This window comes from Rhinatrema bivittatum, chromosome 2, assembly GCF_901001135.1.
Source record: "Rhinatrema bivittatum chromosome 2, aRhiBiv1.1, whole genome shotgun sequence".
In the NCBI taxonomy this organism is placed as follows: domain Eukaryota; kingdom Metazoa; phylum Chordata; class Amphibia; order Gymnophiona; family Rhinatrematidae; genus Rhinatrema; species Rhinatrema bivittatum.
Window position 1 is genome coordinate 168,980,941 of NC_042616.1, and position 25,501 is coordinate 169,006,441.

General features: G+C 43.0%; 1 protein-coding gene across 1 annotated transcript in view; it reads right to left on the reverse strand.

Annotated features, from left to right (window-relative positions):
• Positions 1 to 25,501, reverse strand: part of KRIT1 (KRIT1 ankyrin repeat containing) — a 188,473-nt gene that overhangs the window by 125,109 nt on the left and 37,863 nt on the right. Inside the window, 3 exon segments of the mRNA XM_029588859.1 lie at positions 2,296 to 2,425; positions 4,872 to 4,964; positions 18,636 to 18,795. Coding sequence (XP_029444719.1) covers positions 2,296 to 2,425; positions 4,872 to 4,964; positions 18,636 to 18,795 — 383 coding nt within the window.

Below are 25,501 nucleotides of genomic sequence, written 5' to 3' on the forward strand. Positions count from 1 at the left end.
CGCTAGTTAACAATACAAATAAAGAATTTTACACCAAGAAAATCCAACACTTTAATCATAATCTGAGAATGCTTTTTTCAATAGTTCAGAATCTGACCAAAAACATCACAGTTGAAAATTCATCTCTTCCTGAATCGAGGTGTAATGAGGTTGTCCATTTCTTCAATCAGAAGATTCAAAACCTGTTAATAGGATTGATACAGTTAACGATCAAACAATCAATATGAAATCAAAAGAAATTCCAAAGTGGGCAAACTTTGAGCAGATCTCATCCATAGAGATAGAAGCACTTATAAACAGTATGAATCCCGCAATGCATCCACTAGAAAGTATCCCCATCTCATCCTTGAAACCAATTGCTCATCTAAATATCCACTCCCACTGCCTTAATAATTAACCTCTCTCTTATAGAAGGCCACTTTCCTGAAATCTTAAAATGTGCCACAGTAAAGCCAGTCCTTAAAAAAACATAACCTAGATTCAACGAACTTAAACTATAGGCCCATTTCCAACTTACTCCAAACTACTAGAAAAGGTTGTTTAAAAGCAATTACCAGAGCACCTTGAAAACAATAATATACTATATCCCACACAGTTTGGCTTTAGATATCACTTCAGTACAGAAACACTTTTACTGGCATTAATAGACAGGACAGGTTTGGGAAGCCCTGGTTTAACATATATATGTTACCCATCTGCCACTTGCTGTCTGGCCTTGGTCTTACATACTATATCTATGCAAATGATATACAGATCTTATTGCCAATTGAAAATTCACTGGATGCTACATTCAAAAAACCAGCCATGTATCTCTCTATCATCAAACAATTACTTACATACATGAAACTCATGCTCAATATTAACAAAACTGAAATTATCTTATTAGATGGGAGACCAATGATTGACAACATTCCAGCTCTAAAATTAGAAGTTAAACTAACTGAAATAAAAATCGCGACACACACTCGTGATTTAGGCATAATCATTGACAGGCAACTCAATTTTAAGAACCATATTTCCAACAAATTAAAAGAAGGATATTATAAACTACTAATATTGAGACGTCTAAAACCTCTTTTAACTCAATCTGGTTTCCGAACAGTTTTGCAACTTTTGCTATTTGCTAACACTGACTACTGCAATTCGTACTATCCACAATACGTCCCCTGCAAATACTTCAAAATATAGCAGCTTGAATCCTAACAGGTACTAAGAAATGTGAACATATTACACCAGTATTAATATCCTTACACTGGCTACCTGTGAAGTTCTGCATAGACTACAAAATTCTATGTATTATACATAAAATCATATATGAAGAGCAAACTGACTGGCTGAATAGATTCATCCAGCTTCAAACATAACAACACAACCTAAGATCTGCCAACAAGGGTCTGTACCCTCTATACATTCAGCTCGCATGACCCAGGTTAGAACTAGAGCCATTTCACTCGCAGGACCTAAAATCTGGAATTCCTTTCTCCCTGAGCTCCGTTTGCAAGCAGTTTTAAAACTGTTTAAAAAAGAACTAAAGACATGGCTGTTTAACAAGGCTTATACAGAACCAGAGCAAATTACATAACAATATGCCTCTTTAATATACCAGCTCTTTATTTCTATCTCATTTCATTTAAATCTATTGATTCTATTATCTTAACTGCTCTTATTATTACATATTTTATTTCATTTGTATTTTATCTATTTAATTATTATCACCTCTTATTATTATTGCCTTTCTGATTTTATATATTTATACTATTATTGTTTCATTTTTATAATTTTATGATTTTATTCCTTTTCCTAAATTTTGTAAACCATTGTGGTTTCTTCAAATAACGGTATATAAAATCAATCAATAAATAAAATTCTTTCATAGAAGTTGCAAGAAAAGAGACCAGATCTTCAAAGTTTTGTTTTTTTGCTAATTTTTATTCTGCATTGTATCTTTCTCAGCTTTCGTGTGTTGTGGTCTTATATCTAAAGTCTGAATGAATGAATGAACTCCCGGGTAGCTTCTTTTCTTATATGTTGTCTGTTGTCCTACATGTGTTTACTGTGTGCAGGGTTTACTGGGTACAGGAAGTTAGTACACTAAACTTGGAATTTGCTTTTTGTACATTAGGTAGTCCTCCAAGGGATATTATGCATATGTATCTGGGTCGATAATGAGTGGACAGCCTAAACAATTACATATGCTCTCTGAAAAGGATGTTACCTATCAGTGCTTTATGTTTTTAAATCCTGCCTTGGATACTTGTGTCAAATAAAAACAAATTCAATAAATGCATTTCTTACTTATCCAAGGCAATTAGCATCTTCGCAGTCAGCGTAGAAAAGTGAATGCTGGATTCACTGCAAACCCTCATGATATCTTGCAAGCAGTAAAAAACAGGACTTCCCGGATTACAAACACTCTTTGCAGTATCTGAAAAGAAAGGGAGAAAAAAGATAAAGCAGAGGACATTACATTCACATTCGATCAGTGTCCAAGAAAATAAACCTTTAATGAATAAGATACACCCACTGGGTTACTTGTGACCCAGGTTTCTGGAAAGAATATATTTGAGTAAAAATGTGATAGTTTCTAATGGTAGAGAATACTGGTAGCTGTACTGATCTTGCAGAAAACTGGACTTTTTGTAGGTTGTGACTTCTTTTATCAGGCCAATGTAAGAATATTTCAGAGATAATGATATAAAGATTTGGATTTAATTACTCGCCTTTCCAAATTCAAACTCAAAGTGAGTTACAATCAGATACAGTTGGTAGGTCCCTTCCTTAGTGATCTTACAATCTCCTACAATTTACTACAGCGTTTCTCCCATTCTGTGTCTATCGGAAAAATGCTTAGTAAATGGGGCCCTGAGTTTGTACCTGAGGAAATGGAGGGCAACATGTCTTGCCCCAAGTCATAAGGAATGTCAGCATGAGAAGCGAGATTTCAACCCTGGTTCTCAGACTGCTGCTCTAACCACTGGTTCAACTCTTGCCAGACTACTCTGGTCCCTTTTCCATAGACTTGCATTGTCTCTAAAGTTCACATCATCATTTTTGGAAAATGCATAAGTTGATCTGATTAACAATGACACTACCTACAAAGAATTCAAAGCTTATAAGAGTAATAATGATCTACTGGTCACTCCACTACTCTTTATTAATGCTCTCAAATTCTCTTCCACAGAAATGACTGTACTGCTCATCTCTGGTTGTTAGTAATTCTTTCATTTAATTCAACTTGCATTTGAGCCCACTGAAAATAGAAAAGCACAAATATTTTTGTTAACATCATCTTACATGTCATTGGTTAGCAGAATCCAGTGTTAGCAGTTTTATTATGTAACCCTGGGCTGGTAATCCTGGATAAAAGGTCCCAAAGGCCATACCTCAAACATCATTCTTATTTCAGTTCTCCCCATAATATTCCTTTATCTGAAAAGTCAGAATTTCCTGGGCAGGGGAAAGACAAGTCTTTGCAGTTACTTAAATCCCTAGAACACAGTCCTTGTAAATGGCAGTGCTCAACTCATTAGATAGTAAGAAGCACATTCGAAAATGATTTGGGTTCCAACATTACTTTTACTGAATTGTTATGCAATGATAAAATATTCCTTACAGCTTTATCTTCATTTAGAGATGTTACCATCAAGGTTTTGGAATACATTTGAGACTTTAGTACTTTAATTTATTAGGAGATATAAAAGTCAATTATCCTAATTAACAAATATAGTCTTCTTCTTCCTCGTGGTTCAGGGTCAGTGTTAAGCTTCCTTTCCATGTAGATGGTGAATAGAATATTTTTAGGTCAATTTAAATCCAAAGTCTCATCTCCTACTTCTCCATACAGCATTCTCTTCTGAACTCAAATTCTCCTCCAAGTACCAGATTGACACTATTGTTACTCCTCTTCTCTTACAATCTGCAATGGATGTAAGTGAGCCCTAAAGGGGTTCATAATGACTCCTTTCTCCTGTCGTCCTCCCCTCCTTTGAATGGCTGAAAGTCATCTCTTCTTATAGATACTGACGATCACAGGTTCCTTCTCAGTGAAGGGACAGCTCCCTTTCTTATATCAAATACAAAAGGCTGAGCCCCCATTTAATGGGAAATCCAGTAAAAGTCTTTTTACAGAAAAAGAGGTACAAATGCACTAGGCCAGGAGTGGAAAAACGTTATGCTCAGCTAAAGAATGTCCTTAAAACTGGTTCTTTAAAAGTAAAGGAAGGCTTTCTAAATCCTTATCTGTCGTTGGTCTCATTATTGAGAACCCCAAAAGCATTACTCTTTCAACACAAGGAAATAGGGAACAACCGTAACATATTGCCCCTAGAAAAGTTAACTGAAAAATCCACACTGTAAAATGGTGGTCAGAGTATTCATATCAGAGGTGCTCACCATGTGCACTCTCCCACATAGAGGAGCTACCTGCCCACATTGTTACTAAGTTTGCTCCCCACACAAATAGAATATTCTGAATTGTTGCTTGTAGAGAACCAAGAGGACTCTACAACTATTATTCTCACAAATTTCCTCCAGTAAAATAATTACAAAAACGTATTCTGTTATTGCTGCATAGTTTACTGGCAATTTTTCCCACAGGCAAAGTTTTGTGTCTTCTTTGGGGTAAGGGGGCCTGGCAGTTTCCTCCTGTAATTGGACAGTTCCCCCTGGTATATGCTGGCAGACTAGATCCACATCATTTTTCTAATTAAATGCATTCCCTTGAATGAACACTGTACATTAAAAAAATTAATTTCTTGTACACTCAACCTAGGTAATCATTCTAGGAAGGTAGAGGGCAAAATACCAGATTAAAATCAAACAATTAACCCCCCTCACCCCCACTAGCATGTGCAAACCTGGGTGTATTTTACCTCTGACTGCTGCTGGCACCAGGAACAATGATACTTCTCTACCAGCCTGCTCATCACTAAGAGGGAACTTCTTCAGTAACACAACTCGCTTCCCTATCAATCCAAAAAAACACAGATATGATGCATTTCACAGACAAGCATTCAGATGTTTTGAATTTCAAACTGAAAAATGCAATATATTACATTAGTGTAAAAGTCTGTCAAAAATGATGGTGCCAAAATGGCATGTATGCGAGTACCTACAATTCTCTGACATCCCCCTCCCTGGGAATATCCCTCCTCTCCAATATGAATAGACAATGCGAGTACTTAGTTGTATGGGGAAAAAGCATGCATGGTTTATACACATACAGTGGCTTGCAAAAGTATTTGACCCCCTAAAAAGTCAGATTTGTGTGATTACAATTGACACTTACATAGATTGTTCCAAATAGTATGTTTACTGCAAACCAGTATGCTCTTAAAGTACCGGTAAATTTTCAAAGTCACAATTCATTATTTCTCCGCATTTTTTGTAAAATAAAATTAAAAACTGAAAAATGCTGCTTGCATAAGTATTCAATCCCTGTGCTGTGAAGCTCCAAGTTTACACTGATGAAAAATATTGCTCTAACAATTGGCTTACAATTTGTCTACCTGTGAATCATTAAAAAAGATAAGCTTTCTAGATATAAAATCCCCTAATTCCAGTACCATTGTCAGACTGTGAATCAGAAGCAAAGCTGAAAAATGAAGACCAAAGAGCATTTTAAGGAAATTAAAGATAAAGTTATAGGCATGCACAAGATAGGAAAATAATATCCAAGTACTTGGATACCCCAGTGAGCACTGTTGGATCAATTGTGAGGAAATGGAAGCTGTATCATACCACCCAGACACTGCCTAGACAAGGCCATCCCTCAAAACTCAGCATCAGAGCAAGGAGGAGACTTGTTAGGGAAGCCACAGATAGGCAAACAATCACTTTGAAGGAGCTACAGAGTTCAGTGGCTGAGACTGCAGTGGAAGTTAACCGTATCAAGAGCTCTGCATACAACTGGCTTGCATTGGAGGGTGGCTAGAAAGAAGCCATCACTGAAGAAAACAAAAAACACATTAAAGCACGTCTGGAGTTTGCCAGAAAGCATCAGAGTGACCCAGCTAAAATGTGGAATAAGGTTTTGTGGTCAGATGAGACAAAAATGCAGCTTTTTGGCCAAAATTCAAAACCTGTGTGTGGTACAAACCTAAACTTGCCCATTCTGCAGCAAACACCATTCCAACAGTAAAGTATTGGGGTGGCAGCATCATGTTGTGGGGATGCTTTTCCTCAGCAGGGCCTGGGCATTTTATTAAAATTAAAAGAAATGGTGCAACATACAGAGAGATACTGCAAGACAACCTCCTTCAATCTGCCAAAAAAACAAAACTTCGGAGAAAGTTCACCTTTCAGCAGGACACTGATCCCAAGCACAAGATCAAAGCAACACAGGAGTGGCTGAACAATAAAAAGGTGAATGTTCTACAATGGCCACGTGAAAGTCCAGATCTCAATCCAATCAAGAATCTGGAGCACTATTTGAAAATTGCAGTCCATAAGTGTCATCCAAGCAATATGAACAACCTGGAGGAAATCTGCCAGGAAGAAGGGGCAAAAATCACTTCCAAACAGTGAGCAAAGCTGGTAGAAACTTATCCCAACAGACTTAAAGAAGGTATTGCAGCAAAAGGTGCTTCTACCAAGTACTAGTTTGAAGGGGTTGAATACTTATGCAAGCAGAATTTTTCAGTTTTTAATTTTATTTTACAAAAAATGCAGAGAAATAATAGTGACTTTGAAAATTTACTTTAAGTGCATACTGATTTGCAATAAACATACTGTCTGGAGCAATCTGTGTAAGTGTCATTTGTAATCCACACAAATTTGCTGACTTTTTAGGAGGTTGAATACTTTTATAAGCCAATGTATATACCTACAGGAAATGTGTAGAAGACGAAAAGCATTTTAATTGTATTTCTTCTTTATAATTATTCTTAAGGAACAATTTTGGTTGAGATATTGCAAGTATCCATCCCCTCAAAGGGGATGAAATCAATCCTTAAATGGCCCAAAAAAACAGCATAACTATACGTTTTTGAGCAAGGCTGACAGAGTGACCACTACGAAAACCTAGTAAAGTATAGATAATAAAATAAAAGAGTTAAAAAAATACTGCATTACTTTATCATCATATTTTAATTTTAGACAATTGAACAGAGATGTTATAAATAAACCAAGATAGAAAAAGAATGATCTTAAGAAGCTGGATAAGATAATGCTGACAAACCACTACTCAGAGAAGAGATCAATAATCATGCAGACAACCTGTTTTTACCTCTGAATAGCTCCAAGGGTTTTACAGCAAGACTACAGATCTGTGGTTACTGGGTGTGGGGGACATGCATCTAAGAATTTCTCCCTTGTCGACATGGATCTTCATGTTCCAGGAATTATAGCCATCTCTAATATTTATTTAAAAGTCCTATACTTCTGTATTAAAACTGCAGTACTTTCCAGATTCTTTAACAGACCAATTTGCCTTTTTCCTAGCTTTACTGTTTTTAACCTTAACTCTGTTTCTATGTTTCCTGGTTTTTGTCCTGCTCTCTTATTTATTTTATTTGTCATGTTTTGCATACCGTCATTCGGTTTCGCCATCAAAACGGTTTACACCGTTTGGTTAGTATGTTAGTTACATAATATAACAGCGTGTTTTTATTACATTTTTGTTACATCGGTTAGCAGTTTCATGATAAGTAGTGGGTTAGGTGCTATAACATTTGCTGAAACACATAAGGTGCGGTTACAAGGAGGCAATTAGGTAGGAAAGTAACTGGGATAAGTCCGATGAGTAGTTTAGTGACACAGGCTTTCAAGTTTATATATAGATGAGATGCTGATGGATAAGCGTTAAGGGTTAGTTAACAAATCAAAGTCTTGGGGGTTCGAGTGGTCACAGGTATGTTGTTGATCATGGGATGGACGGTTATTTTCTTGATGCTGGTGTGCATAGGTGTCTGGCAGTACGGTTGATGGTGTGAATTTGCGTAGGCTTTGGTGAACAGCCAGCTTTTCAGATCTTTTTTTGAAGGTTTTTATGTTGGGTTGAGTTCTTATTTTAGTTGGGAGTGAGTTCCATAGTGAGGGGCTGGTGATGGATATAGCTCTCACACGGGTTGTAGTTAGTAGTGTGATTCTGACGGGAGGGATTTTGAGGAGGCCTTTATTCTTTGATTGTAGGTCTCGTTTTGGGGCATATTGCTCGATGGTTTTGTTTAGCCAGTTGGATTGTTGCCCTATGATTAGTTTATGCAGAACTGTTAGTACTTTGTAGTCTATTCTATATTTTATTGGTAGCCAGTGTAGAGATGTCAGAGTTGGGGTAATGTGTTCATGTTTATTTTTTCCGGTTAGGATTCTGGCGGCTGTGTTTTGTAGGATTTGTAGTGGACGGATGGTAGTGAGTGGTAGGCCCAGTAGTAGGGCATTGCAGTAGTCAAGGCTGGCGAAGATGAGTAGTTGCAGGACGGTTCTGAAGTCATCTTGTGAAAGAAAAGGTTTAAGACGTCTGAGGGTCAGTAGTTTGTGGTATCCTTCCTTTATCTTATTAGTTATGTGGGTTTTGAATGAAAGGTCGTTGTCATTGGTGATTCCTAGGTTTCGAGCATGCATGACCAGGGAGATTGATGCTTTTGAGTTTTCCATTTTGAGTGGTTGCATGAGAGAGTTGTTGTTCTTTCTATCTAGTATGATTATTTCCATTTTGTTGTTTGATTTCTGTAAGATAGGTTAGTTTTTTTAGGTTTCTTCTAATGTATTCTGTATGGGAATGAGTATCTGAATATCGTCAGCGTATAGGAAGTGGGTCAGACCAAGACGCTCTAATGTGTGGCAAATTGGAAGGAGATAGATGTTGAAGAGTGTTGCTGATAGGGTGGACTCTTGGGGAACTCCAGTGTTGAGGTTGACTTTATTCGAGAGGGTATTGTTGAACAGTACTTGGAAACTTCTGTGGGATAGGTACCATGAGAACCATTGTAGGGTTATCCCCGTTACGCCTATTTCAGATAGTCTGTCAAGAAGGATGGTATGGTTGACTGTGTCAAAGGCAGCCGATAAATCTTGGAGGATTAGTAGTTAGCTTTGTCCCTTGTCAAATCTTCTGGGTATTGTGTCATTTAGTGCGAGAAGTAGTGTTTCAGTGCTTAAGTTTTTCCTGAAGCCGAATTATGACGGGTGGAGTATGCTGTTTCTTTCGAGGTGTTCTGAGAGCTGGGAGTGGACGATTTTTTCTATGATTTTTGCAATGAACGGTAAGTTGGATATAGGGCGGTAGTTTTGAAGGTTCTCTGGGTCTAGGTTGCTCTTTTTTATTAGGGGTTTAATGATTGCTGATTTTAGGCATTCTGCGTAAGTTCCTGCAGTGAGTGATAGGTTGACTATGTCTGTTATTGGTTTAGTTATTGTATTTTCAATCAGTTTGATTGTTGGTATGGGGATACTGTTGATGGGATGGTTTGCTGGATTCATGTGTTTGATAATTTTTTGAATTTCGATCGAGGAGACGGGGTTGAAACTTGTCCAGGTCATTATCAGTTCCTGTGGTATTTTTGAGGTTTGGGGGTGTGTGATGGGGCTGTTGTTTATTAGCTTTTTGATTTTTTTGGTAAAGAATTCTGCAAATTCATTACTTTTGATAGTGTTGTTTGGTATTTTTGGTTCGTTTGATGACATTTAATGAGGTTATGTACAATGGTAAATAGCATTCTGGGGTTATGTTGGTATTTGTTTATTTTGCTCGAGTAGAAATCTTTCTTGGCGTTGCGAATACATTTTTTGTAGAATACTAGCTGGGTTCTGTACATGGTAAGTAGTAGGGCTGTTTTATTCTTGCGCCATGCTCTCTCTTTTTTCCTGAGCTCTCGTTTAGCTGTTCTTATGCTTTCATTGTACCATTGATTTTGATGTTTAGGGTTTTTTATTGTCTTTATGACGGTTGGGTTAATTTTGTCTGCTGTATCATTGGTAATTTTAATCCATGAGGCTGTGGCTGTTTCTGAGTTTGTCAGGTCGATGTTTGTGAGTTCTTCTTGTAGTTTCTGTTGAAGTGTGTTGCTGTCAAACGGAAGTCAGTAAGTGATTGCCTTTCCTCGGCACCGGCCGCGCCATTAAGACTCCCCTGCTGGGGCTCACGAGGCCCAATCGGGGCCAGAGCCCGCTCGCTCAAAATAGCGGCGAGCCATGCAGAAGAGACTCCAATCAGCCCTAAATACAAATAAAAGGAAAAAAAAGAAAATCTCTGCGGCTGCCTGAAGCGGAATCGAAGGGAAAGCGGTGAGTGGAACCGAAACCGCGCCCCTGTAGTTGCAGACAGCCAATCAGGGCAAGCTGAGCAGCCCTTTAAATTTGCGAACCGCCCTGCGACCGACCCTTTCCTCGGCACCGGCCGCGCCATTAAGACTCCCCTGCTGGGACTCACGAGGCCCAATCGGGGCCAGAGCCCGCTCGCTCAAAATAGCGGCGAGCCGTGCAGAAGAGACTCCAATCAGCCCTAAATACAAATAAAAGGAAAAAAAAGAAAATCTCTGTGGCTGCCTGAAGCGGAATCGAAGGGAAAGCGGTGAGTGGAACCGAAACCGCGCCCCTGTAGTTGCAGACAGCCAATCAGGGCAAGCTGAGCAGCCCTTTAAATTTGTGAACATCCCCACGGCGTCGCGCGCCGGGCGTCGCGCGTCCGAAGGGGCGCGGGCTAAGGGGCTTGCCCCTTAGCGCGCCCCTTTGCGAGCTCATATGCGAGGAGCCAACAAAAGCCCTCTTCGGCATCTCAGACAAACTTCCACAATAGTTCACACCATCCATATCCAAACTCAACGGCAACCTTACTGAGCTCATTCAACAGGCAACATTACTGAGCTCATTCAACAGGCAACATTACTGAGCTCATTCAACAGGCAACATTACTGAGCTCATTCAACAAGCAACCTTACTGAGCTCATTCAACAAGCAACCTTACTGAGCTCATTCAACAAGCAACCTTACTGAGCTCATTCAACAAGCAACCTCATTCAAGCAACCTCATTCAACAAGCAACCCTACTGAGCTCATTCAACAAGCAACCTCACTGAGCTCATTCAACAAGCAACCTCACTGAGCTCATTCAACAAGCAACCTTACTGAGCTCACTCAACAAGCAACCTCACTGAGCTCACTCAACAAGCAACCTCACTGAGCTCATTCAACAAGCAACCTCACTGAGCTCATTCAACAGGCAACCTCACTGAGCTCATTCAACAAGCAACCTTACTGAGCTCACTCAACAAGCAACCTCACTGAGCTCACTCAACAAGCAACCTCACTGAGCTCATTCAACAAGCAACCTCACTGAGCCCATTCAACAGGCAACCTTACTGAGCTCATTCAACAAGCAACCTCACTGAGCTCATTCAACAGGCAACATTACTGAGCTCATTCAACAAGCAACCTTACTGAGCTCTTTCAACAGGCAACCTTACTGAGCTCATTCAACAAGCAACCTCACTGAGCTCATTTAACAAGCAACCTTACTGAGCTCATTCAACAAGCAACCTTACTGAGCTCATTCAACAAGCAACCTCACTGAGCTCATTCAACAAGCAACCTCATTCAAGCAACCTCATTCAACAAGCAACCCTACTGAGCTCATTCAACAAGCAACCTCACTGAGCTCATTCAACAAGCAACCTCACTGAGCTCATTCAACAAGCAACCTCACTGAGCTCATTCAACAAGCAACCTCACTGAGCTCATTCAACAAGCAACCTTACTGAGCTCATTCAACAAGCAACCCTACTGAGCTCATTCAACAAGCAACCTCACTGAGCTCATTCAACAAGCAACCTCACTGAGCTCATTCAACAAGCAACCTTACTGAGCTCATTCAACAAGCAACCTTACTGAGCTCATTCAACAAGCAACCTCACTGAGCTCATTCAACAAGCAACCTCATTCAAGCAACCTCATTCAACAAGCAACCCTACTGAGCTCATTCAACAAGCAACCTCACTGAGCTCATTCAACAAGCAACCTCACTGAGCTCATTCAACAAGCAACCTCACTGAGCTCATTCAACAAGCAACCTCACTGAGCTCATTCAACAAGCAACCTTACTGAGCTCATTCAACAAGCAACCCTACTGAGCTCATTCAACAAGCAACCTCACTGAGCTCATTCAACAAGCAACCTCACTGAGCTCATTCAACAAGCAACCTTACTGAGCTCATTCAACAATCACCCAGACAGCACTCTCTTTACATTCAACCAAATAGTGCTCATCCAGCAATCAACCATCCAGAGCTCCTGCTAACCATCCTATCTTCAATCAACCTCGGCACACTCCCCCACCTGCCGCCCAGCTACCCTCTGCACCAGCCAACTAACCATCACAATGTCTTCAGCTTTTCCAATCCCAACCCTGCAACATCGCATCATACCTAAAAGAACATCCTATAGACAAGCCCTCCATAGCAACCTAAAATCTCTCACCCCTATTCTGATTGCACCATTCACCCAGCTCTTAGGCCTTACTCTCTTCTCACTCTCACTATTCAATGCACAATCCCTAACAAAAAAATCCCTAATTTTCAATGACTATCTCACCGACGCCAATCCAGATATCTGCGCAGTAACGGAAACATGGCTCAAGCCCTCAGATACAGCTATAATAAACCAGCTACCTACACAGACCTATGACTTCTTCTCACTCCCTAGACTGAAAAAAAGAGGAGGGGGACTCCTTCTGGCTACCAAAAAAAGCCTCAACTTCACCCAACAACCATTTACCTCCAACTCAAAACTGGAAGTCGGCTTCTTTACTTCACAACATCTACAAATCCTTCTTGTCTACGCCCCTCCGGGACTGCTAGAATCTGATGTCTCTCCCATCCTTGAAATCACCACTACGCTCCTCAACCTGGATTCTCCAGCAATCATCCTAGGAGACTTCAATATGCACATAGACAATCCCTCACCATCGAATAGCTGTGTAACCCTCCTCACAGCTCTCTCAGCAATGGGATTCCAACAACTGGTCAACAAACCCACTCACAAAGCGGGTCACACTCTGGACCTGATCTTCATCAACAAAGGCATTACGTCGTCATCCACTCTGAAGAGTATGAAGGTTCCATGGTCAGACCACACCCTCATTTCTACATCTCTCGCACTGAAAGAATCCATCTCTCCCAATATCCCTTCACCCTCCTTCCACTACAGGAAACGATGCACCACGGAAGACCTCAACAACCAGCTGGATTCACAGCTCCCTCTATTAGACCTCACCGACCCAAACTCTGCCATTCACTCCTGGAACAATATAACAGAAAACATAGCTAACAAGCTCTGCCCGACAATCTCTAAAAAATCTCACACTAATGCCTCCAACAGACAACCTTGGTTCACCAATGAACTTAGAAAACTAAAACAAAGTTTAAGAAAGAAAGAAGCGATATGGCGTAAAACCCCTTGTGACAGTACCATCTCTTCATACAAAGCCACTCTACACCATTACAAATCACTCACCTCTAAATCAAAAAAAGATTACTACGCTTCTAAGATCCACAACCTGGTCTTAGACGCCAAAGCCCTCTTCGCTTATGTCTCCAGCCTCACTCACACCATTCCCCAAGAAATCCCCAATAACCTAGCACAATCCAAAGCCGAAGAACTCGCTCTGTTCTTTCAAAACAAAATTACCAATCTCTTAACCCAACTGCCTACCAATTCCACCACCCTCCCAACATATCAGCACCCTCCCTACAAAAACATCAGCCTAAACATCTTTGAACCCGTCTCCTCCTCTGAGATACAAGCCATCATGAAAAAAATGAAACCCACTTCTCATCCTGCGGACCACATACCCACCAAACTACTTCTATCTATCCCAGACACCATAGCCTCATCATTGACAGACATCATCAACTGCTCTCTCGCCCAAGGAACCTTCCCAGACGATCTTAAAATGGCTTCAATCACTCCTCTCCTAAAGAAACCTAACCTTGACCCAAAGGACCCCAACAACTTCCGTCCCATAGCTAATCTCCCTTTCATCGCTAAGATCATGGAAAAACTAGTGAACACTCAACTATCAGACTTCATTGAAGACAACAATATTCTCTGCGCTCCCCAACACGGATTCCGTAAAAACCGAGGTACAGAATCCCTCCTCACCTCTCTGACAGACTATATCATAATGGGCCTCGACAAAGGTCAATCATTCCTACTAATCCTTTTAGACCTATCCGCAGCATTCGACACAGTCAATCACGCCATCCTCCTAAACCAACTATCGTCCATAGGAATCAGCGGCACCGTACTATCATGGTTCAAAACCTTTCTCAACAACAGAGGTTACAAAGTTAAACTACAAAACAAGGAATCTTCAAGATTTGACTCTACCATAGGAGTCCCACAAGGTTCATCACTATCCCCAACTCTCTTCAATATTTACCTTCTTCCTCTTTGCCATCTTCTCACCAACCTCAACCTAAAGTATTTTCTATACGCAGATGATATTCAAATTATCATCCCCATCAAGGACACATACTCTAAAACTCTTGAATACTGGGAATCTTGCCATCAAAAAATCAAACATCTACTCAACAACCTAAACCTCATCCTAAATTCCTCCAAGACTGAAATCCTACTCATCTCGCCTGAGAATAGCATTCCTAACAATAATCTTCCTACCAACCTACCCACCACACAAGTTAGAGACTTAGGAGTGATCATAGACAACCGGCTGAACTTCAAGGCTCACATCAACAAAACAACCAAAGACTGTTTCTTCAAACTCCAGGTACTAAAAAGAATTAGACCCCTCTTCCATGCTCACGACTTCAGAACGATCATCCAAGCAATCATTTTCTCGAAACTAGATTATTGCAATTCTCTATTGCTAGGTCTTCCTTCATCCTACTCCAAACCGTTGCAGATGGTTCAAAACTCAGCAGCCAGACTACTAACAGGCGCCAGGAGAAGAGATCATATATCGCCCATACTGAAAGAGCTTCACTGGCTTCCCGTACACTTCCGAATTTTGTACAAAGCCATATCCATCATATTCAAATCAATACATCAACTCACCACCCTTGATCTGCAAATCCCAATCCAAATTTACAACTCGTCAAGACCAACCAGAGACGCTTACAGAGGCTCACTCCTAGCACCCCCTGCGAAAACGACCAGACACGCTACCCTAAGAGATCGTGCCACTTCCACAGCTGGTCCCCTCATTTGGAACTCCATTCCTTCAGATCTCAGACAGGAGCCCTGCCTCCTAACTTTTAGAAACAAACTTAAGACTTGGCTTTTCAAGCAAGCGTTCCCGGACACAATCTAACGACCCCACTATCACCTCCTCAAAACTACCAGTCTTCAACCATGCATTGTATATAGCACTTAATTTGTATATTGTTTAACCGCTACTATTCTATCCTTTCTCTTCCTCCTTCTCCCAGTTCTGCTACCCCTGTTATATGTAACTGCACCTTCTGACACACAGTTCCAGTTTGATGTATATACTGCACCCCTGTTTTATGTAAACCAGCAAGATATGTTGTCATGATTGCCGGTATATAAAAACCTTAAATAAATAAAATAAATAAATAAAATGTTGTTTTTATCCCTGGTTGGTTTAGTGTTGCAGGTCAAGGTGGATTGTATGAGGGAGTGATCAGACCAGGGGATTTCAGTTATTGTTGTTTGGTATGATGTCCATGTGTCCGTACTGATAAATACTAGATCTATTGTGTGTCCTGCTTTGTGCGTTGGGCCTCTGATGATTTGCTTCAGTCTCATGGTTGCGTTGGTAATTGTTTTGCATGTGGGTGAGAGGGGGAGGGTGTCCATGTGTATGTTGAAATCCCCTAGTATGATGATTGGTTTTTTAAGTGTTGTTAGAGATCATGAATTCTATGACAGGGGAGCAGTTTCGTTCTAAAGAGCCTGGGGGGGGGGGGGGCAGTATATTAGACAGATTTGTAGTTTAGGCGAGTCAAATAAGGTGATTTCGAAAGGGGAACATATTTTTGATAAGATTAGTTTCATCTGTATGCTTTTTTTGATGATTAACATGATTCCTCTGCCCTTTTATTTTGGTCTGGGGATTGAGAATGTTTTGTATGTCGGGTCATCTATTTGATTGATAGGACGTTGTCTGAGTTTTTTATCCAGGTTTCTGTGATCGCTATGAAATCTGGTTTTGCATCGGTGAGTAGGTCTGTGAGGATGTGCATTTTTTTCACTATTGATTGTGCATTAAAAAGTATGAAGGATAGAATTAAGCATTTGGTGTAGGTCTTAAGTTCGTTGTATGTAAAGTTGAAATGACTATCCTTACTTTTTTTCTTTGGTTTTCTCTGTTCATTGTGGATTAAGGATCCTAAGTAAGGAGAGGTGATCTCATTTTTGTGGCTTCTCTCCGTTGGAAGGTTCTGATTTGGCATGGTTGATTGGTGATGTGCCGTTGATTGGTGATGTGGGTTGTAGAAGGAAATATAGTGTGGTCGGGATTGCACGAGGGGACGCACAAAGGGGGGAGCCCCTTTGTTGCGCTCCTTTGGTGCACGACGCTGCTGTCTGTCGCTGGCTAAGTAGCTCACCGGCGTCGCTCCAGATGACGTCGGAGAGCTGGCATGGCTTCGTCAGGTCAGTGGGCTGTGTTGGTCCGGTGGTCCGGTCAGGCTTCAGGCCTCTGGGGGAGGTGACCCTGCCGTCTTCGGGTTCTCCCGCGGTGCTGCTGCTTTCCTCTTCTTTTATATTGTACTTCTTTTGAAGTAAAATATGCATCTTTCTTTTGGTCACAATCTCATATTCCTCAAGTTCACTTTTTCAGCTGTTTATGCTGCATTCATGATTTATTTTATCTATTTATTTTTATTTATCTGATTTTTTATATTCCACTTTAAAGGAATCATTTTAATGCCTCCATATGAACAACAGTGCCCTAATTATGATTTTTTTTAACATAATCTTTTTTATTAAACAGGTCAAACAAAGTTCCCCAATTTACTTTGATTAATAGTAGAATCACCAAAATCTGATCAACTTAATATATTTAAAGTACAAAAGTCACAGCATACTTAGGGTGGAATTGCTTTAATCAAAATAAAATGTAATTGACTTGATAGATTTAGAAGCAACAGTTCAAGAATATTAAATTTGTTTTATTGAAAAGTGGTTGAAAGTTAATTACTAGTGTCTGCTACTAAACATAAGACCATTTTTTAAAATATATATGAGTCTTGAGCTTTCTTTTGATCTGATTTATTCCTTATAACATGCCTTTCAAAAAAACATTTGAGCAAGCATTGTGCAAAAGATTATAAACATAATAAATTATATAATCAATTCAACAAATACAAGTAATAAACATTATGGGGTAGATTTTCAAAAACCGCGAATAGGCGTACTTTTGTTGGCGCTCCAGGCGCAAACAAAAGTACGCTGGATTTCAGTAGATACGTGCGTAGCCGCGCGTATCCGCTGAAATCCGGGATCGGCGCGCGCAAGGCTATCGATTTCGTATAGCCGGCACGCGCCGAGCCGCGCAGCCTACCTCCATTCCCTCCGAGGCCGCTCCGAAATCGGAGCGGCCTCGAAGGGAACTTTCCTTTGCTCTCCCCTCACCTTCCCCTCCCTTCCCCTACCTAACCCACCCGCCCGGCCCTGTCTAAACCCCCCCCTTACCTTTGTTGGGGGATTTACGCCTCCCGGAGGGAGAAGTAAATCCCCGCGCGCCAGCGGGCCGCTAGCGCGCCGGGACACGATCTGAGGGCGGGTCCAGAGGGCGCGGCCACGCCCACGCCCCCGGGCCGCCCCGGGCCGTAGCCACGCCCCCGGGCCCACCCCCGGAACGCTCCCGACACGCCCCGAAAACGCCGCGCGGTTCGGGCCCGCCCCCCAACACGCCCCCGACACGCCCCCTCCGAAAACCTCGGGACTTACGCGAGTCCCGGGGCTCTGCGCGCGTCGGTAGGCCTATGTAAAATAGGCTTACCGGCGAGCAGAGCTCTTAAAATCCGCCCCTATATACTTGTCAAATAACTAAAGAACAAACAACAAGAACTTTAAATATAAAACAAAATCATAAAATAAACTCTTACAACCTTGCTCATCCATCGAGAAAGTTTGTGCAACAGATAAGAATATCTCTTAAGTTGGTGTGTATGGGCAGACTAGATAGGCCATATAGTCTTTTTTTGCCATCATGTTTCTAAGTAAAGGTGCATGTTATAAAATAATGACACCACAGATTTAAATACAATGTTTTGATCAGGGCCGGTGCAAGGGTATTGGGCGCCCTAGGCGACCCTTGGGCTGCCTCCCCCCCCAGTCGCGCCCCCCCCCCCGGGTCGTGCCCCTTTCCCCTATCTGTTTCAGCGCCGACTGTATGCTTCTCAGGGCGCCGAGCTGTAGGGGGCGCCGAAGAGCAGCCATGTGGTGCTGCAAGTGGGCCCTATCCCGCTCGCGGCAAAGAGAAATAGAAACAGTCAGCGCCGAAACAGATTGGGGGGGGGCGACAGTGTGTGCTTCTCTATTTCTGTTTGCCGCGAGCGGGACAGGCCCCGCTTGCGGCACCACGTGGCTGCTCTTCGGTGCCCCCTACAGCTCAGTGCCCTAGGCGACCACCGAAGTTCGCCTAATGGACGCGATTAAGTAGGAGGCAACATTAACAACAAAAACACATATAAACCAAGCATATATCCCACCTTTTATGCCTAGGTTTGTTGGTGAAAGTGGTTTGGTGGTTTCTGCTACAAAGTCTAAGATTTCCTGTGTTTTCTCACTGTCCAGTGGCAATTTGGTTTCTAACAAGACCTTTTTCTTCTTTTTCTTTTGTCCTTCAATTGGAACCTCAAGTAACAAAATCTGAAAGGAAATGACACAATACTTTAAATAAAGCAAGTTCATGCAGAAACATGCCATATATTTTAAATAGATTATTTTCTTTCACCTTAAGCATAATTTGATAAAAATCTAGAGAGATAATTAAAAAACAAATAGATTATTCTACGTTCACCCACAATACAAAGCCAAGTTTGCTTACAGAAATGAATCATTTACCAATGGCGCTACAAGTTAACCATACTACCAGATGATCAACAGCCAGTACCTTGGATAATTTCTCATTATAGAGCTCACAAAATAAATTCTTGGAATGCAGACAGAAAGCAGTGCTAGAATGATCCAGCTACATGTGTGCTCCTTCAGACTATGTTTTTGGACTTTATAAATACAAAAGGAAAATTGGTTCTTACCTGATAATTTTCGTTCCTGTAATACCACAGATCAGTCCAGACTCCTGGGTTTTGCCTCCCCTCCAGCAGATGGAGTCAGAGAAAGTTTTACTGACACTTAAGATGAGATGTCTCCTGCAGTCCCTCAGCATTAATCTGTACCCAAGCCAGAAATATAAAGAAGAATCAAGTAACTATGCCTACTTCCTTAAATGAACATGGGGAAGAGGATAACCATAAAACAGGCAACAACAAAACACCCTTACACCAAAAATCTGTGTGGGATCAATAAACCCTATGCTTCTTCATAGACCATACAGCAAAAACTGACAGATCGAGCGGACTCTCCCAGTACTCTTTGCTAATCAAGGGTGGAACTCTGGACTGATCTGAGGTACTACAGGATCGAAAATTAGCAGGTAAGAACCAATTTTCCTTTCCCTGTACATACCCGGATCAGTCCAGATTCCTGGGATGTACAAAAGCTTCCCTAAGAAGGGTAGGACTGGGAGAGTCCCGCTCGCAGTACACGCGTGCCAAAATTTCCAGTCCCTGGGAACTGGACATCTAAGCGATAATGTCTGGCAAAGGTGTGCAATGACTTCCATGTATCTGCCCTACAGGTCTCCTGAGGGGAAACTAACGGACACTCTGCCCAAGAGGCTGCCTGAGAGTGAATAGAATGTGCCTGGAGACCTTCTGGAATCGGGCAACCCTGACAAATATATGCGGAATTATCGCCTCTTTCAAGTACCTCGCAACAGTCGCTTTTGATGCCTTATGCCCTTTCATGGGACCGCTCCACAACACAAAAGGTGATCTGACATGCGGAAATTAACTGTGGCCTCCAAGTATCTCAGCAAGGCTTGTTTGACGTCTAAGTGACGCAAATCTCTAGTGTGTGCTGATACTGGATATAAGTTTGAGAAGGATGGGAACCCCACTAACTGATTAATGTGAAAGGAGGACACCATCTTGGGCAAGAATGAAGGCACAGTCTGCAAGGAAATCCGCTCGTCTGAGATTCTCAAAAAAGGGCTCCCTGCAGGAAAGAGCTTGAAGTACGGAAATTATGCATGCCAAACAGATAGCCTCCAAAAAGACCACTTTCAAAGTCGCACGCCACAGAGGTTCCGTAAGACCACATTTAGGATCCAAGACAGGCACTGCTGTCGAACGGGAGGGCACAAGTGCTTTACACCTCGATGAAAACGGACAATGTCCGGATGTGCCGAAAACACGCTACGAACCTTGCCTTGGAAGCAACCTAGCACTGCCACTTGAACCTTAAGTGAACTGAAGGACAGCCCTTTTGCCAAACCATCCTGAAGGAAGGCCAAAATATGGCACATAGACGCTCTTCTGGGGTTCACCTTCCGGCCAGAACACCAGGAATCAAAAACACTCCACACCAATGTGTAGGATAGAGAGGTGGAAGACTTCCTAGATTACAAGAGCGTAGCAATGAAAGCATCTGAATAACCTTTTTCCTTCAGACGCCACCTTTCAAAAGCCAAGCAGCTAGACAGAATTGATCTGCCTGATTGAAACAAACTGGTCCCTGACACAGTAGGTTCGGTAGATGGGCGAGCCGAAGAGGACCGTCCACCGCTAGATTGATCAAGTCTGCAAACCATAGATGCCACAGCCACTCCTGTGCCACCAGAATCACCGGTCCCGGATGAACCTCTATTCTCCAGAGATTTCTGCTCACCAGAGGCCAGGGAGGAAACACATACAGCAGGATGTCCGTCGGCCAAGACAGGACCAAGGCGTCTACTCCCTCTGCTCCTTTTTCTCTCCGCTGACTTAAGAAACGTGGAGCCTTGGTATTTCAGAAGGTCGCCATTAAGTCCATGCACGAGGTCCCCCATCGATGACAAACGAGGGACAACTCCTCCTCAGACAGCTGCTGGTGACTTAGAAAATCCGCTTGCACATTGTCCAAGCCTACTATGTGTGAGGCTGCCAGATGCTTCAGATGCTGCTCTGCCCACTCCACCAGAAGCCGAGCCTCCTGAGCCAGAATGACTCTTGGTGCTTCCCTGGCGGTTGATATAGGCCACCACTGTCGCACTGTCTTGACAAGATCCTCACCGACCAGCCTCTCACCAAGGGGAGAAACGCTAGCAGAGCCAGATGTACTATCCTGGTCTCTAGCTGACTGATGGACGAGGAAGCTTCCTCCGGGAACCAACACCCTTGCACCGACTGATGCTGACATACCTCTCCCCAGCCGAAAAGACTGGCATCGATAGTAACAACTGTCCAGATTGGAACATTGAGGTCCACTCCGCGACTCAACTTGTCCCAGTGGAGCCACCATGAGAGACTGGACCATACAGGCTCTGGGAGAGGGAGAGATAGCTGATAACGTTCCGACATTGAGTCCCAGCGAGACAGTAAGGCTGATAGCAGAGGCCTCATGTGAGCAAAAGCCCAGGGTACCAACTCCAAGGTAGAAGCCCTAGGCCCGAGCACTTTGTAAATAATCCCAGACTCTGGGAACCCGCTTGCCTAACAACTCCCAAACCTGAGCCTGAAGCTTGGCAATGTGCTGCTTGGTAAGGAAGACTCTCCCCGTCCTTGTGTCGAAAAGTGCCCCCAGGAATTCCAGACTCTGGGAAGGAACCAGATGACTCTTGTCTAAATTGACAATCCACCCTAGCGATCGGAGATGACTGAGGACCAAATCCACCGCTGTCCGGTACAGGTATTCAGACTTCGCTCGAATCAATCAGTCATCTAGACAGGGATGAACTAGAACACCCTTCCTTCGGAGAGCCTTGGTGAAAGTCCTGGGTGCCGTCGCTAGACTGAAGGGAAAAGCGCAGAACTGAAAGTGATTGCCCAGAATTATGAACCTGAGTTATTGTTGGTGATCCGATTGAATACGGATGTGCAGATAAACCTTAGTCAAATCCAGAAGCCAGAAACTCCCCTTTGTGGGCTGCTGCAATTATGCAAATGCATGTTGATGGCCCTATTAGTTATTCCCGTGCGATTCAGTAAGTAAAATGTGCAGCCAAGCCGCACATTTTACTTTCAGAAATTAGCGCCTACCCAAAGGTAGGCGTTAATTTCTGCCGGCACTGGGAAAGTGCACAGAAAGGCAGTAAAAACAGCTTTTCTGTACACCCTCCGACTTAATATCATGGCAATATTAATTTTGCCGGCGTCCAGTTTCCGAACCTGTGGCTGTCAGTGGGTTTGAGAATTGACGCCAGAAAAATTGAGCGTCAGCTGTCAAACTCGCTGACAGCCACCGCTCCTGTCAAAAAAAGAGGCGCTAGGGACATGCTAATGTCCCTAGCGTCTCTTTTTACCGCGGGCCCTAATATGAATATTTGTTTTTTACTGAATCACGCGCATAGGAGAGTGGCCTGTGCACGTGCCAGGAGAGTGGGCGCTCGCCAGTGACTTTTACTGTATCGGCCTGTCAGTTTGTTAGCAAACGAAGGGCAGGCTAAATACCAGGATGTGATGACATCACTCGGAGGGGATGCCCCTGAGGTTCCCACCATGATGTGGATAAAGACATGGGTGGCGCGCGTGCGCGCACCCTAGGAGGCCCTCAGGAAATCATGGCGAACACCGTTGCTGTTGCCATTCAGGGGACGCTGGAGAGAGCGGCATGAAGACGTGGCAGCAGCCATCTTCCCAAGGCTTGAGGAGAGAGAAGGAAGAAAGGTGAGGCTCAGAGGTCGAAGCCATCTGAGACCGACGGACGCAACACGAGTGCAGAAACCTCAAAGATCTTCTAGATGTGTACTTCCAGTTTTTTGTTTTTTTTTATCCTGAAGATCCTTTAAAGCCACTGCTTTGGTGACTGGAATGGTGGTCTTCTTGGTGGCTGCAGAAACTGCAGCGTCCACCCTGGGAACCTTGAGCAGGTCAAGCGCCTCCTTGGGCAATGGATACAATCTGTCCATCGCCCTGCTGCCCTTCAGACTGGTGTCTGGAGTATCCCACTCCCAGAACAGAAGAGCACTAACCAAACTATGGAACAGGAATGAGTTTGCGGGACTATGGAGGCCAACCATGACCAGGTCCACCATCCCCAGATTGAAGTCCCACCACAGGATTCCAATGTCCAACTCCTCCAACACCATTGGAATAAGTGGGCTCAGCTCCTCCTTATGGAATAAATAGACCACCTTAGGGTCCATTTATTCCATGGATCCAACGGACCAACCCCAGGCCTGGACTTCTGGGAATCCGCTCCCTGGGCCCCTTCGGTGTCAGATGCGGTCGAGGAAGAATCCGTGGCGGTCACGGGCACTGCAGCCATCAGAAGCCGCTGGATCCTAGGGGCCCCTGCGGCTGCGGAGGTCCTGGATGTTTAAGTGGACCGCCCCAGGGCCTCCTTGGATGCACCCTGACGTGCAGCCTTCCTGGCCTTAAAGGCCTTATGGAGCAGGACCACAAACTCAGAAAAAAATGAAGAAGACGAATCCGAAGGATCCCTGGGGTCCTCCTCGTTGCCAGGAGGGCCCACAGCCTGCTGATGACCTCCCCCGGAGGCCTGGGGCTCTGGAGACAACGGGGGAGAGAGATCTGAACTCCCCTCCACGGCCTGCACTTCCCCAAGACATGGGAAACACTGCCCGTGTTGCCCGCGGAGCTCCCTGATAGCCCCTCCCCCCGGGGAGGCATCAGGAGCAAAGGTTGGTGCGGAAAAGACACGACCACGCCGCCTCATGCAGCATCCACAAGCGAGACCGGGCCGCCTCATGCAGCATCCACAAGCGAGACCGGGACCCCCCTTGGTCTAGCGCCACATGGGAGAGAGGCCGAATGAAGCAGGGGAGAGAAGAAAATAAAAGCTCCGATGCTGGCTACAAGACAACAGGACTGAAAGAAAGGCACTGTAGATGCTGTATTTTTTTTTCAAACTTTAACAAACAAAAGGAAAAAAAGGGGCACTTTCCTTAAAAAAGCAGCGGCATGCTCCTGAAGAGGCGACATGCTGTGAAGATTCCACAGGGCGAGTGATCCGGAACCTCTGGGTATCAGCCCTGTCCGGCCAGGGATCCGAGCAACATAGGGTCCCCGACCCCCTGCTCTCAAGCCTCACATACCAGAAGGGATGACCCCACCAGGGTCTAACAACCTTCTGGGAGGCGTAGACAGAAGCCTATGTGCCCTTTCTCATTTTTTTAGACAGACTGCAGGCTTTACATCTCCACTATCTGCTGGAGTCAGAGAAATACTGGCTTGGGTACAGATTAATACTGAGGGACTATAGGAGGCACCTCGTCTTAAGTGTCAGTGTCACTGGACTGATTTGGGTACGTACACTGAAAGGGGTATACCAAAGTTTAAATAAAGCAGGAAATAAATGCCTGAATATGTCACGAGCACAAACCCTGGAGCATACCACGATTGCACAGATCCCTATTAATCAATGAAGCAAAAATAAAAAGCCAGTCCACAATTTAATTAAGTACACAATCTGTGTTAAAAGGAAATTTTATAAAAATATCAACTTAAAGGAAAAATCCTTATCTCATTGAACTAGTACTAATTATTTTTAGGCTAACAATTGTCAAGCACCTGAGTAGCTATTGTTGGTGTTAGTTTATTGGTCTAACATGATAGATAAACTTGAGAACCTGATATCGTTCTACTTAATGCTGGACATAACATTACAACTGCAAACCTGAGCAACTGTTACACAGTGCAGTTACACTAACCAGTCTGGACTTCTAAAGTCTGCACAGGATATCTTCACACATAATCCTGAGCACCCACCACTTCTCCTGGATATTCAACAGCACAACTGTTTTGGTACACACCAGTTTCAAATACACCACAACACAAGAAACCAGAGAGGCTCACCCCATGTGCATTATGTTATTGTTGATTTGACTTTAGTAACTCAGCTATTACTTCAGGAACCAAAAACTCATCCTCTTCTTTTAGACTTGGTTCTCTTTAAGATCAGTATAGTTCTGACAGCACAGCTCTCATTCACACTAGTGAAAATCTATCTTAAAGAGTCCACTTACTTAATTTGTATACTGATTTACATAAAAATGTCTTCAGTATGTAAATAAAAGTTTTTAGATAGTTACCCTTGACCTTATTAAAAAGAATGCTAAGCCTGCAAGGATCCAGCCACTGTTGGTGATTATACAACATAAAAGGCTGCCCTCCATAGAAGGCTAAGACTGGCAGAAACTACAAGAAGCACAGAGACTGTTAAATTGCCAATTTTTCAAGAAAAAAGAAAGTGGAATTTATCAGCAATGGCTGAAATAATAATTCAAGATAAGGGTATATTTTTAAAATGTCAATCCCTTCAGGGACAATCCAATTGGTGAATTCATTTCAGC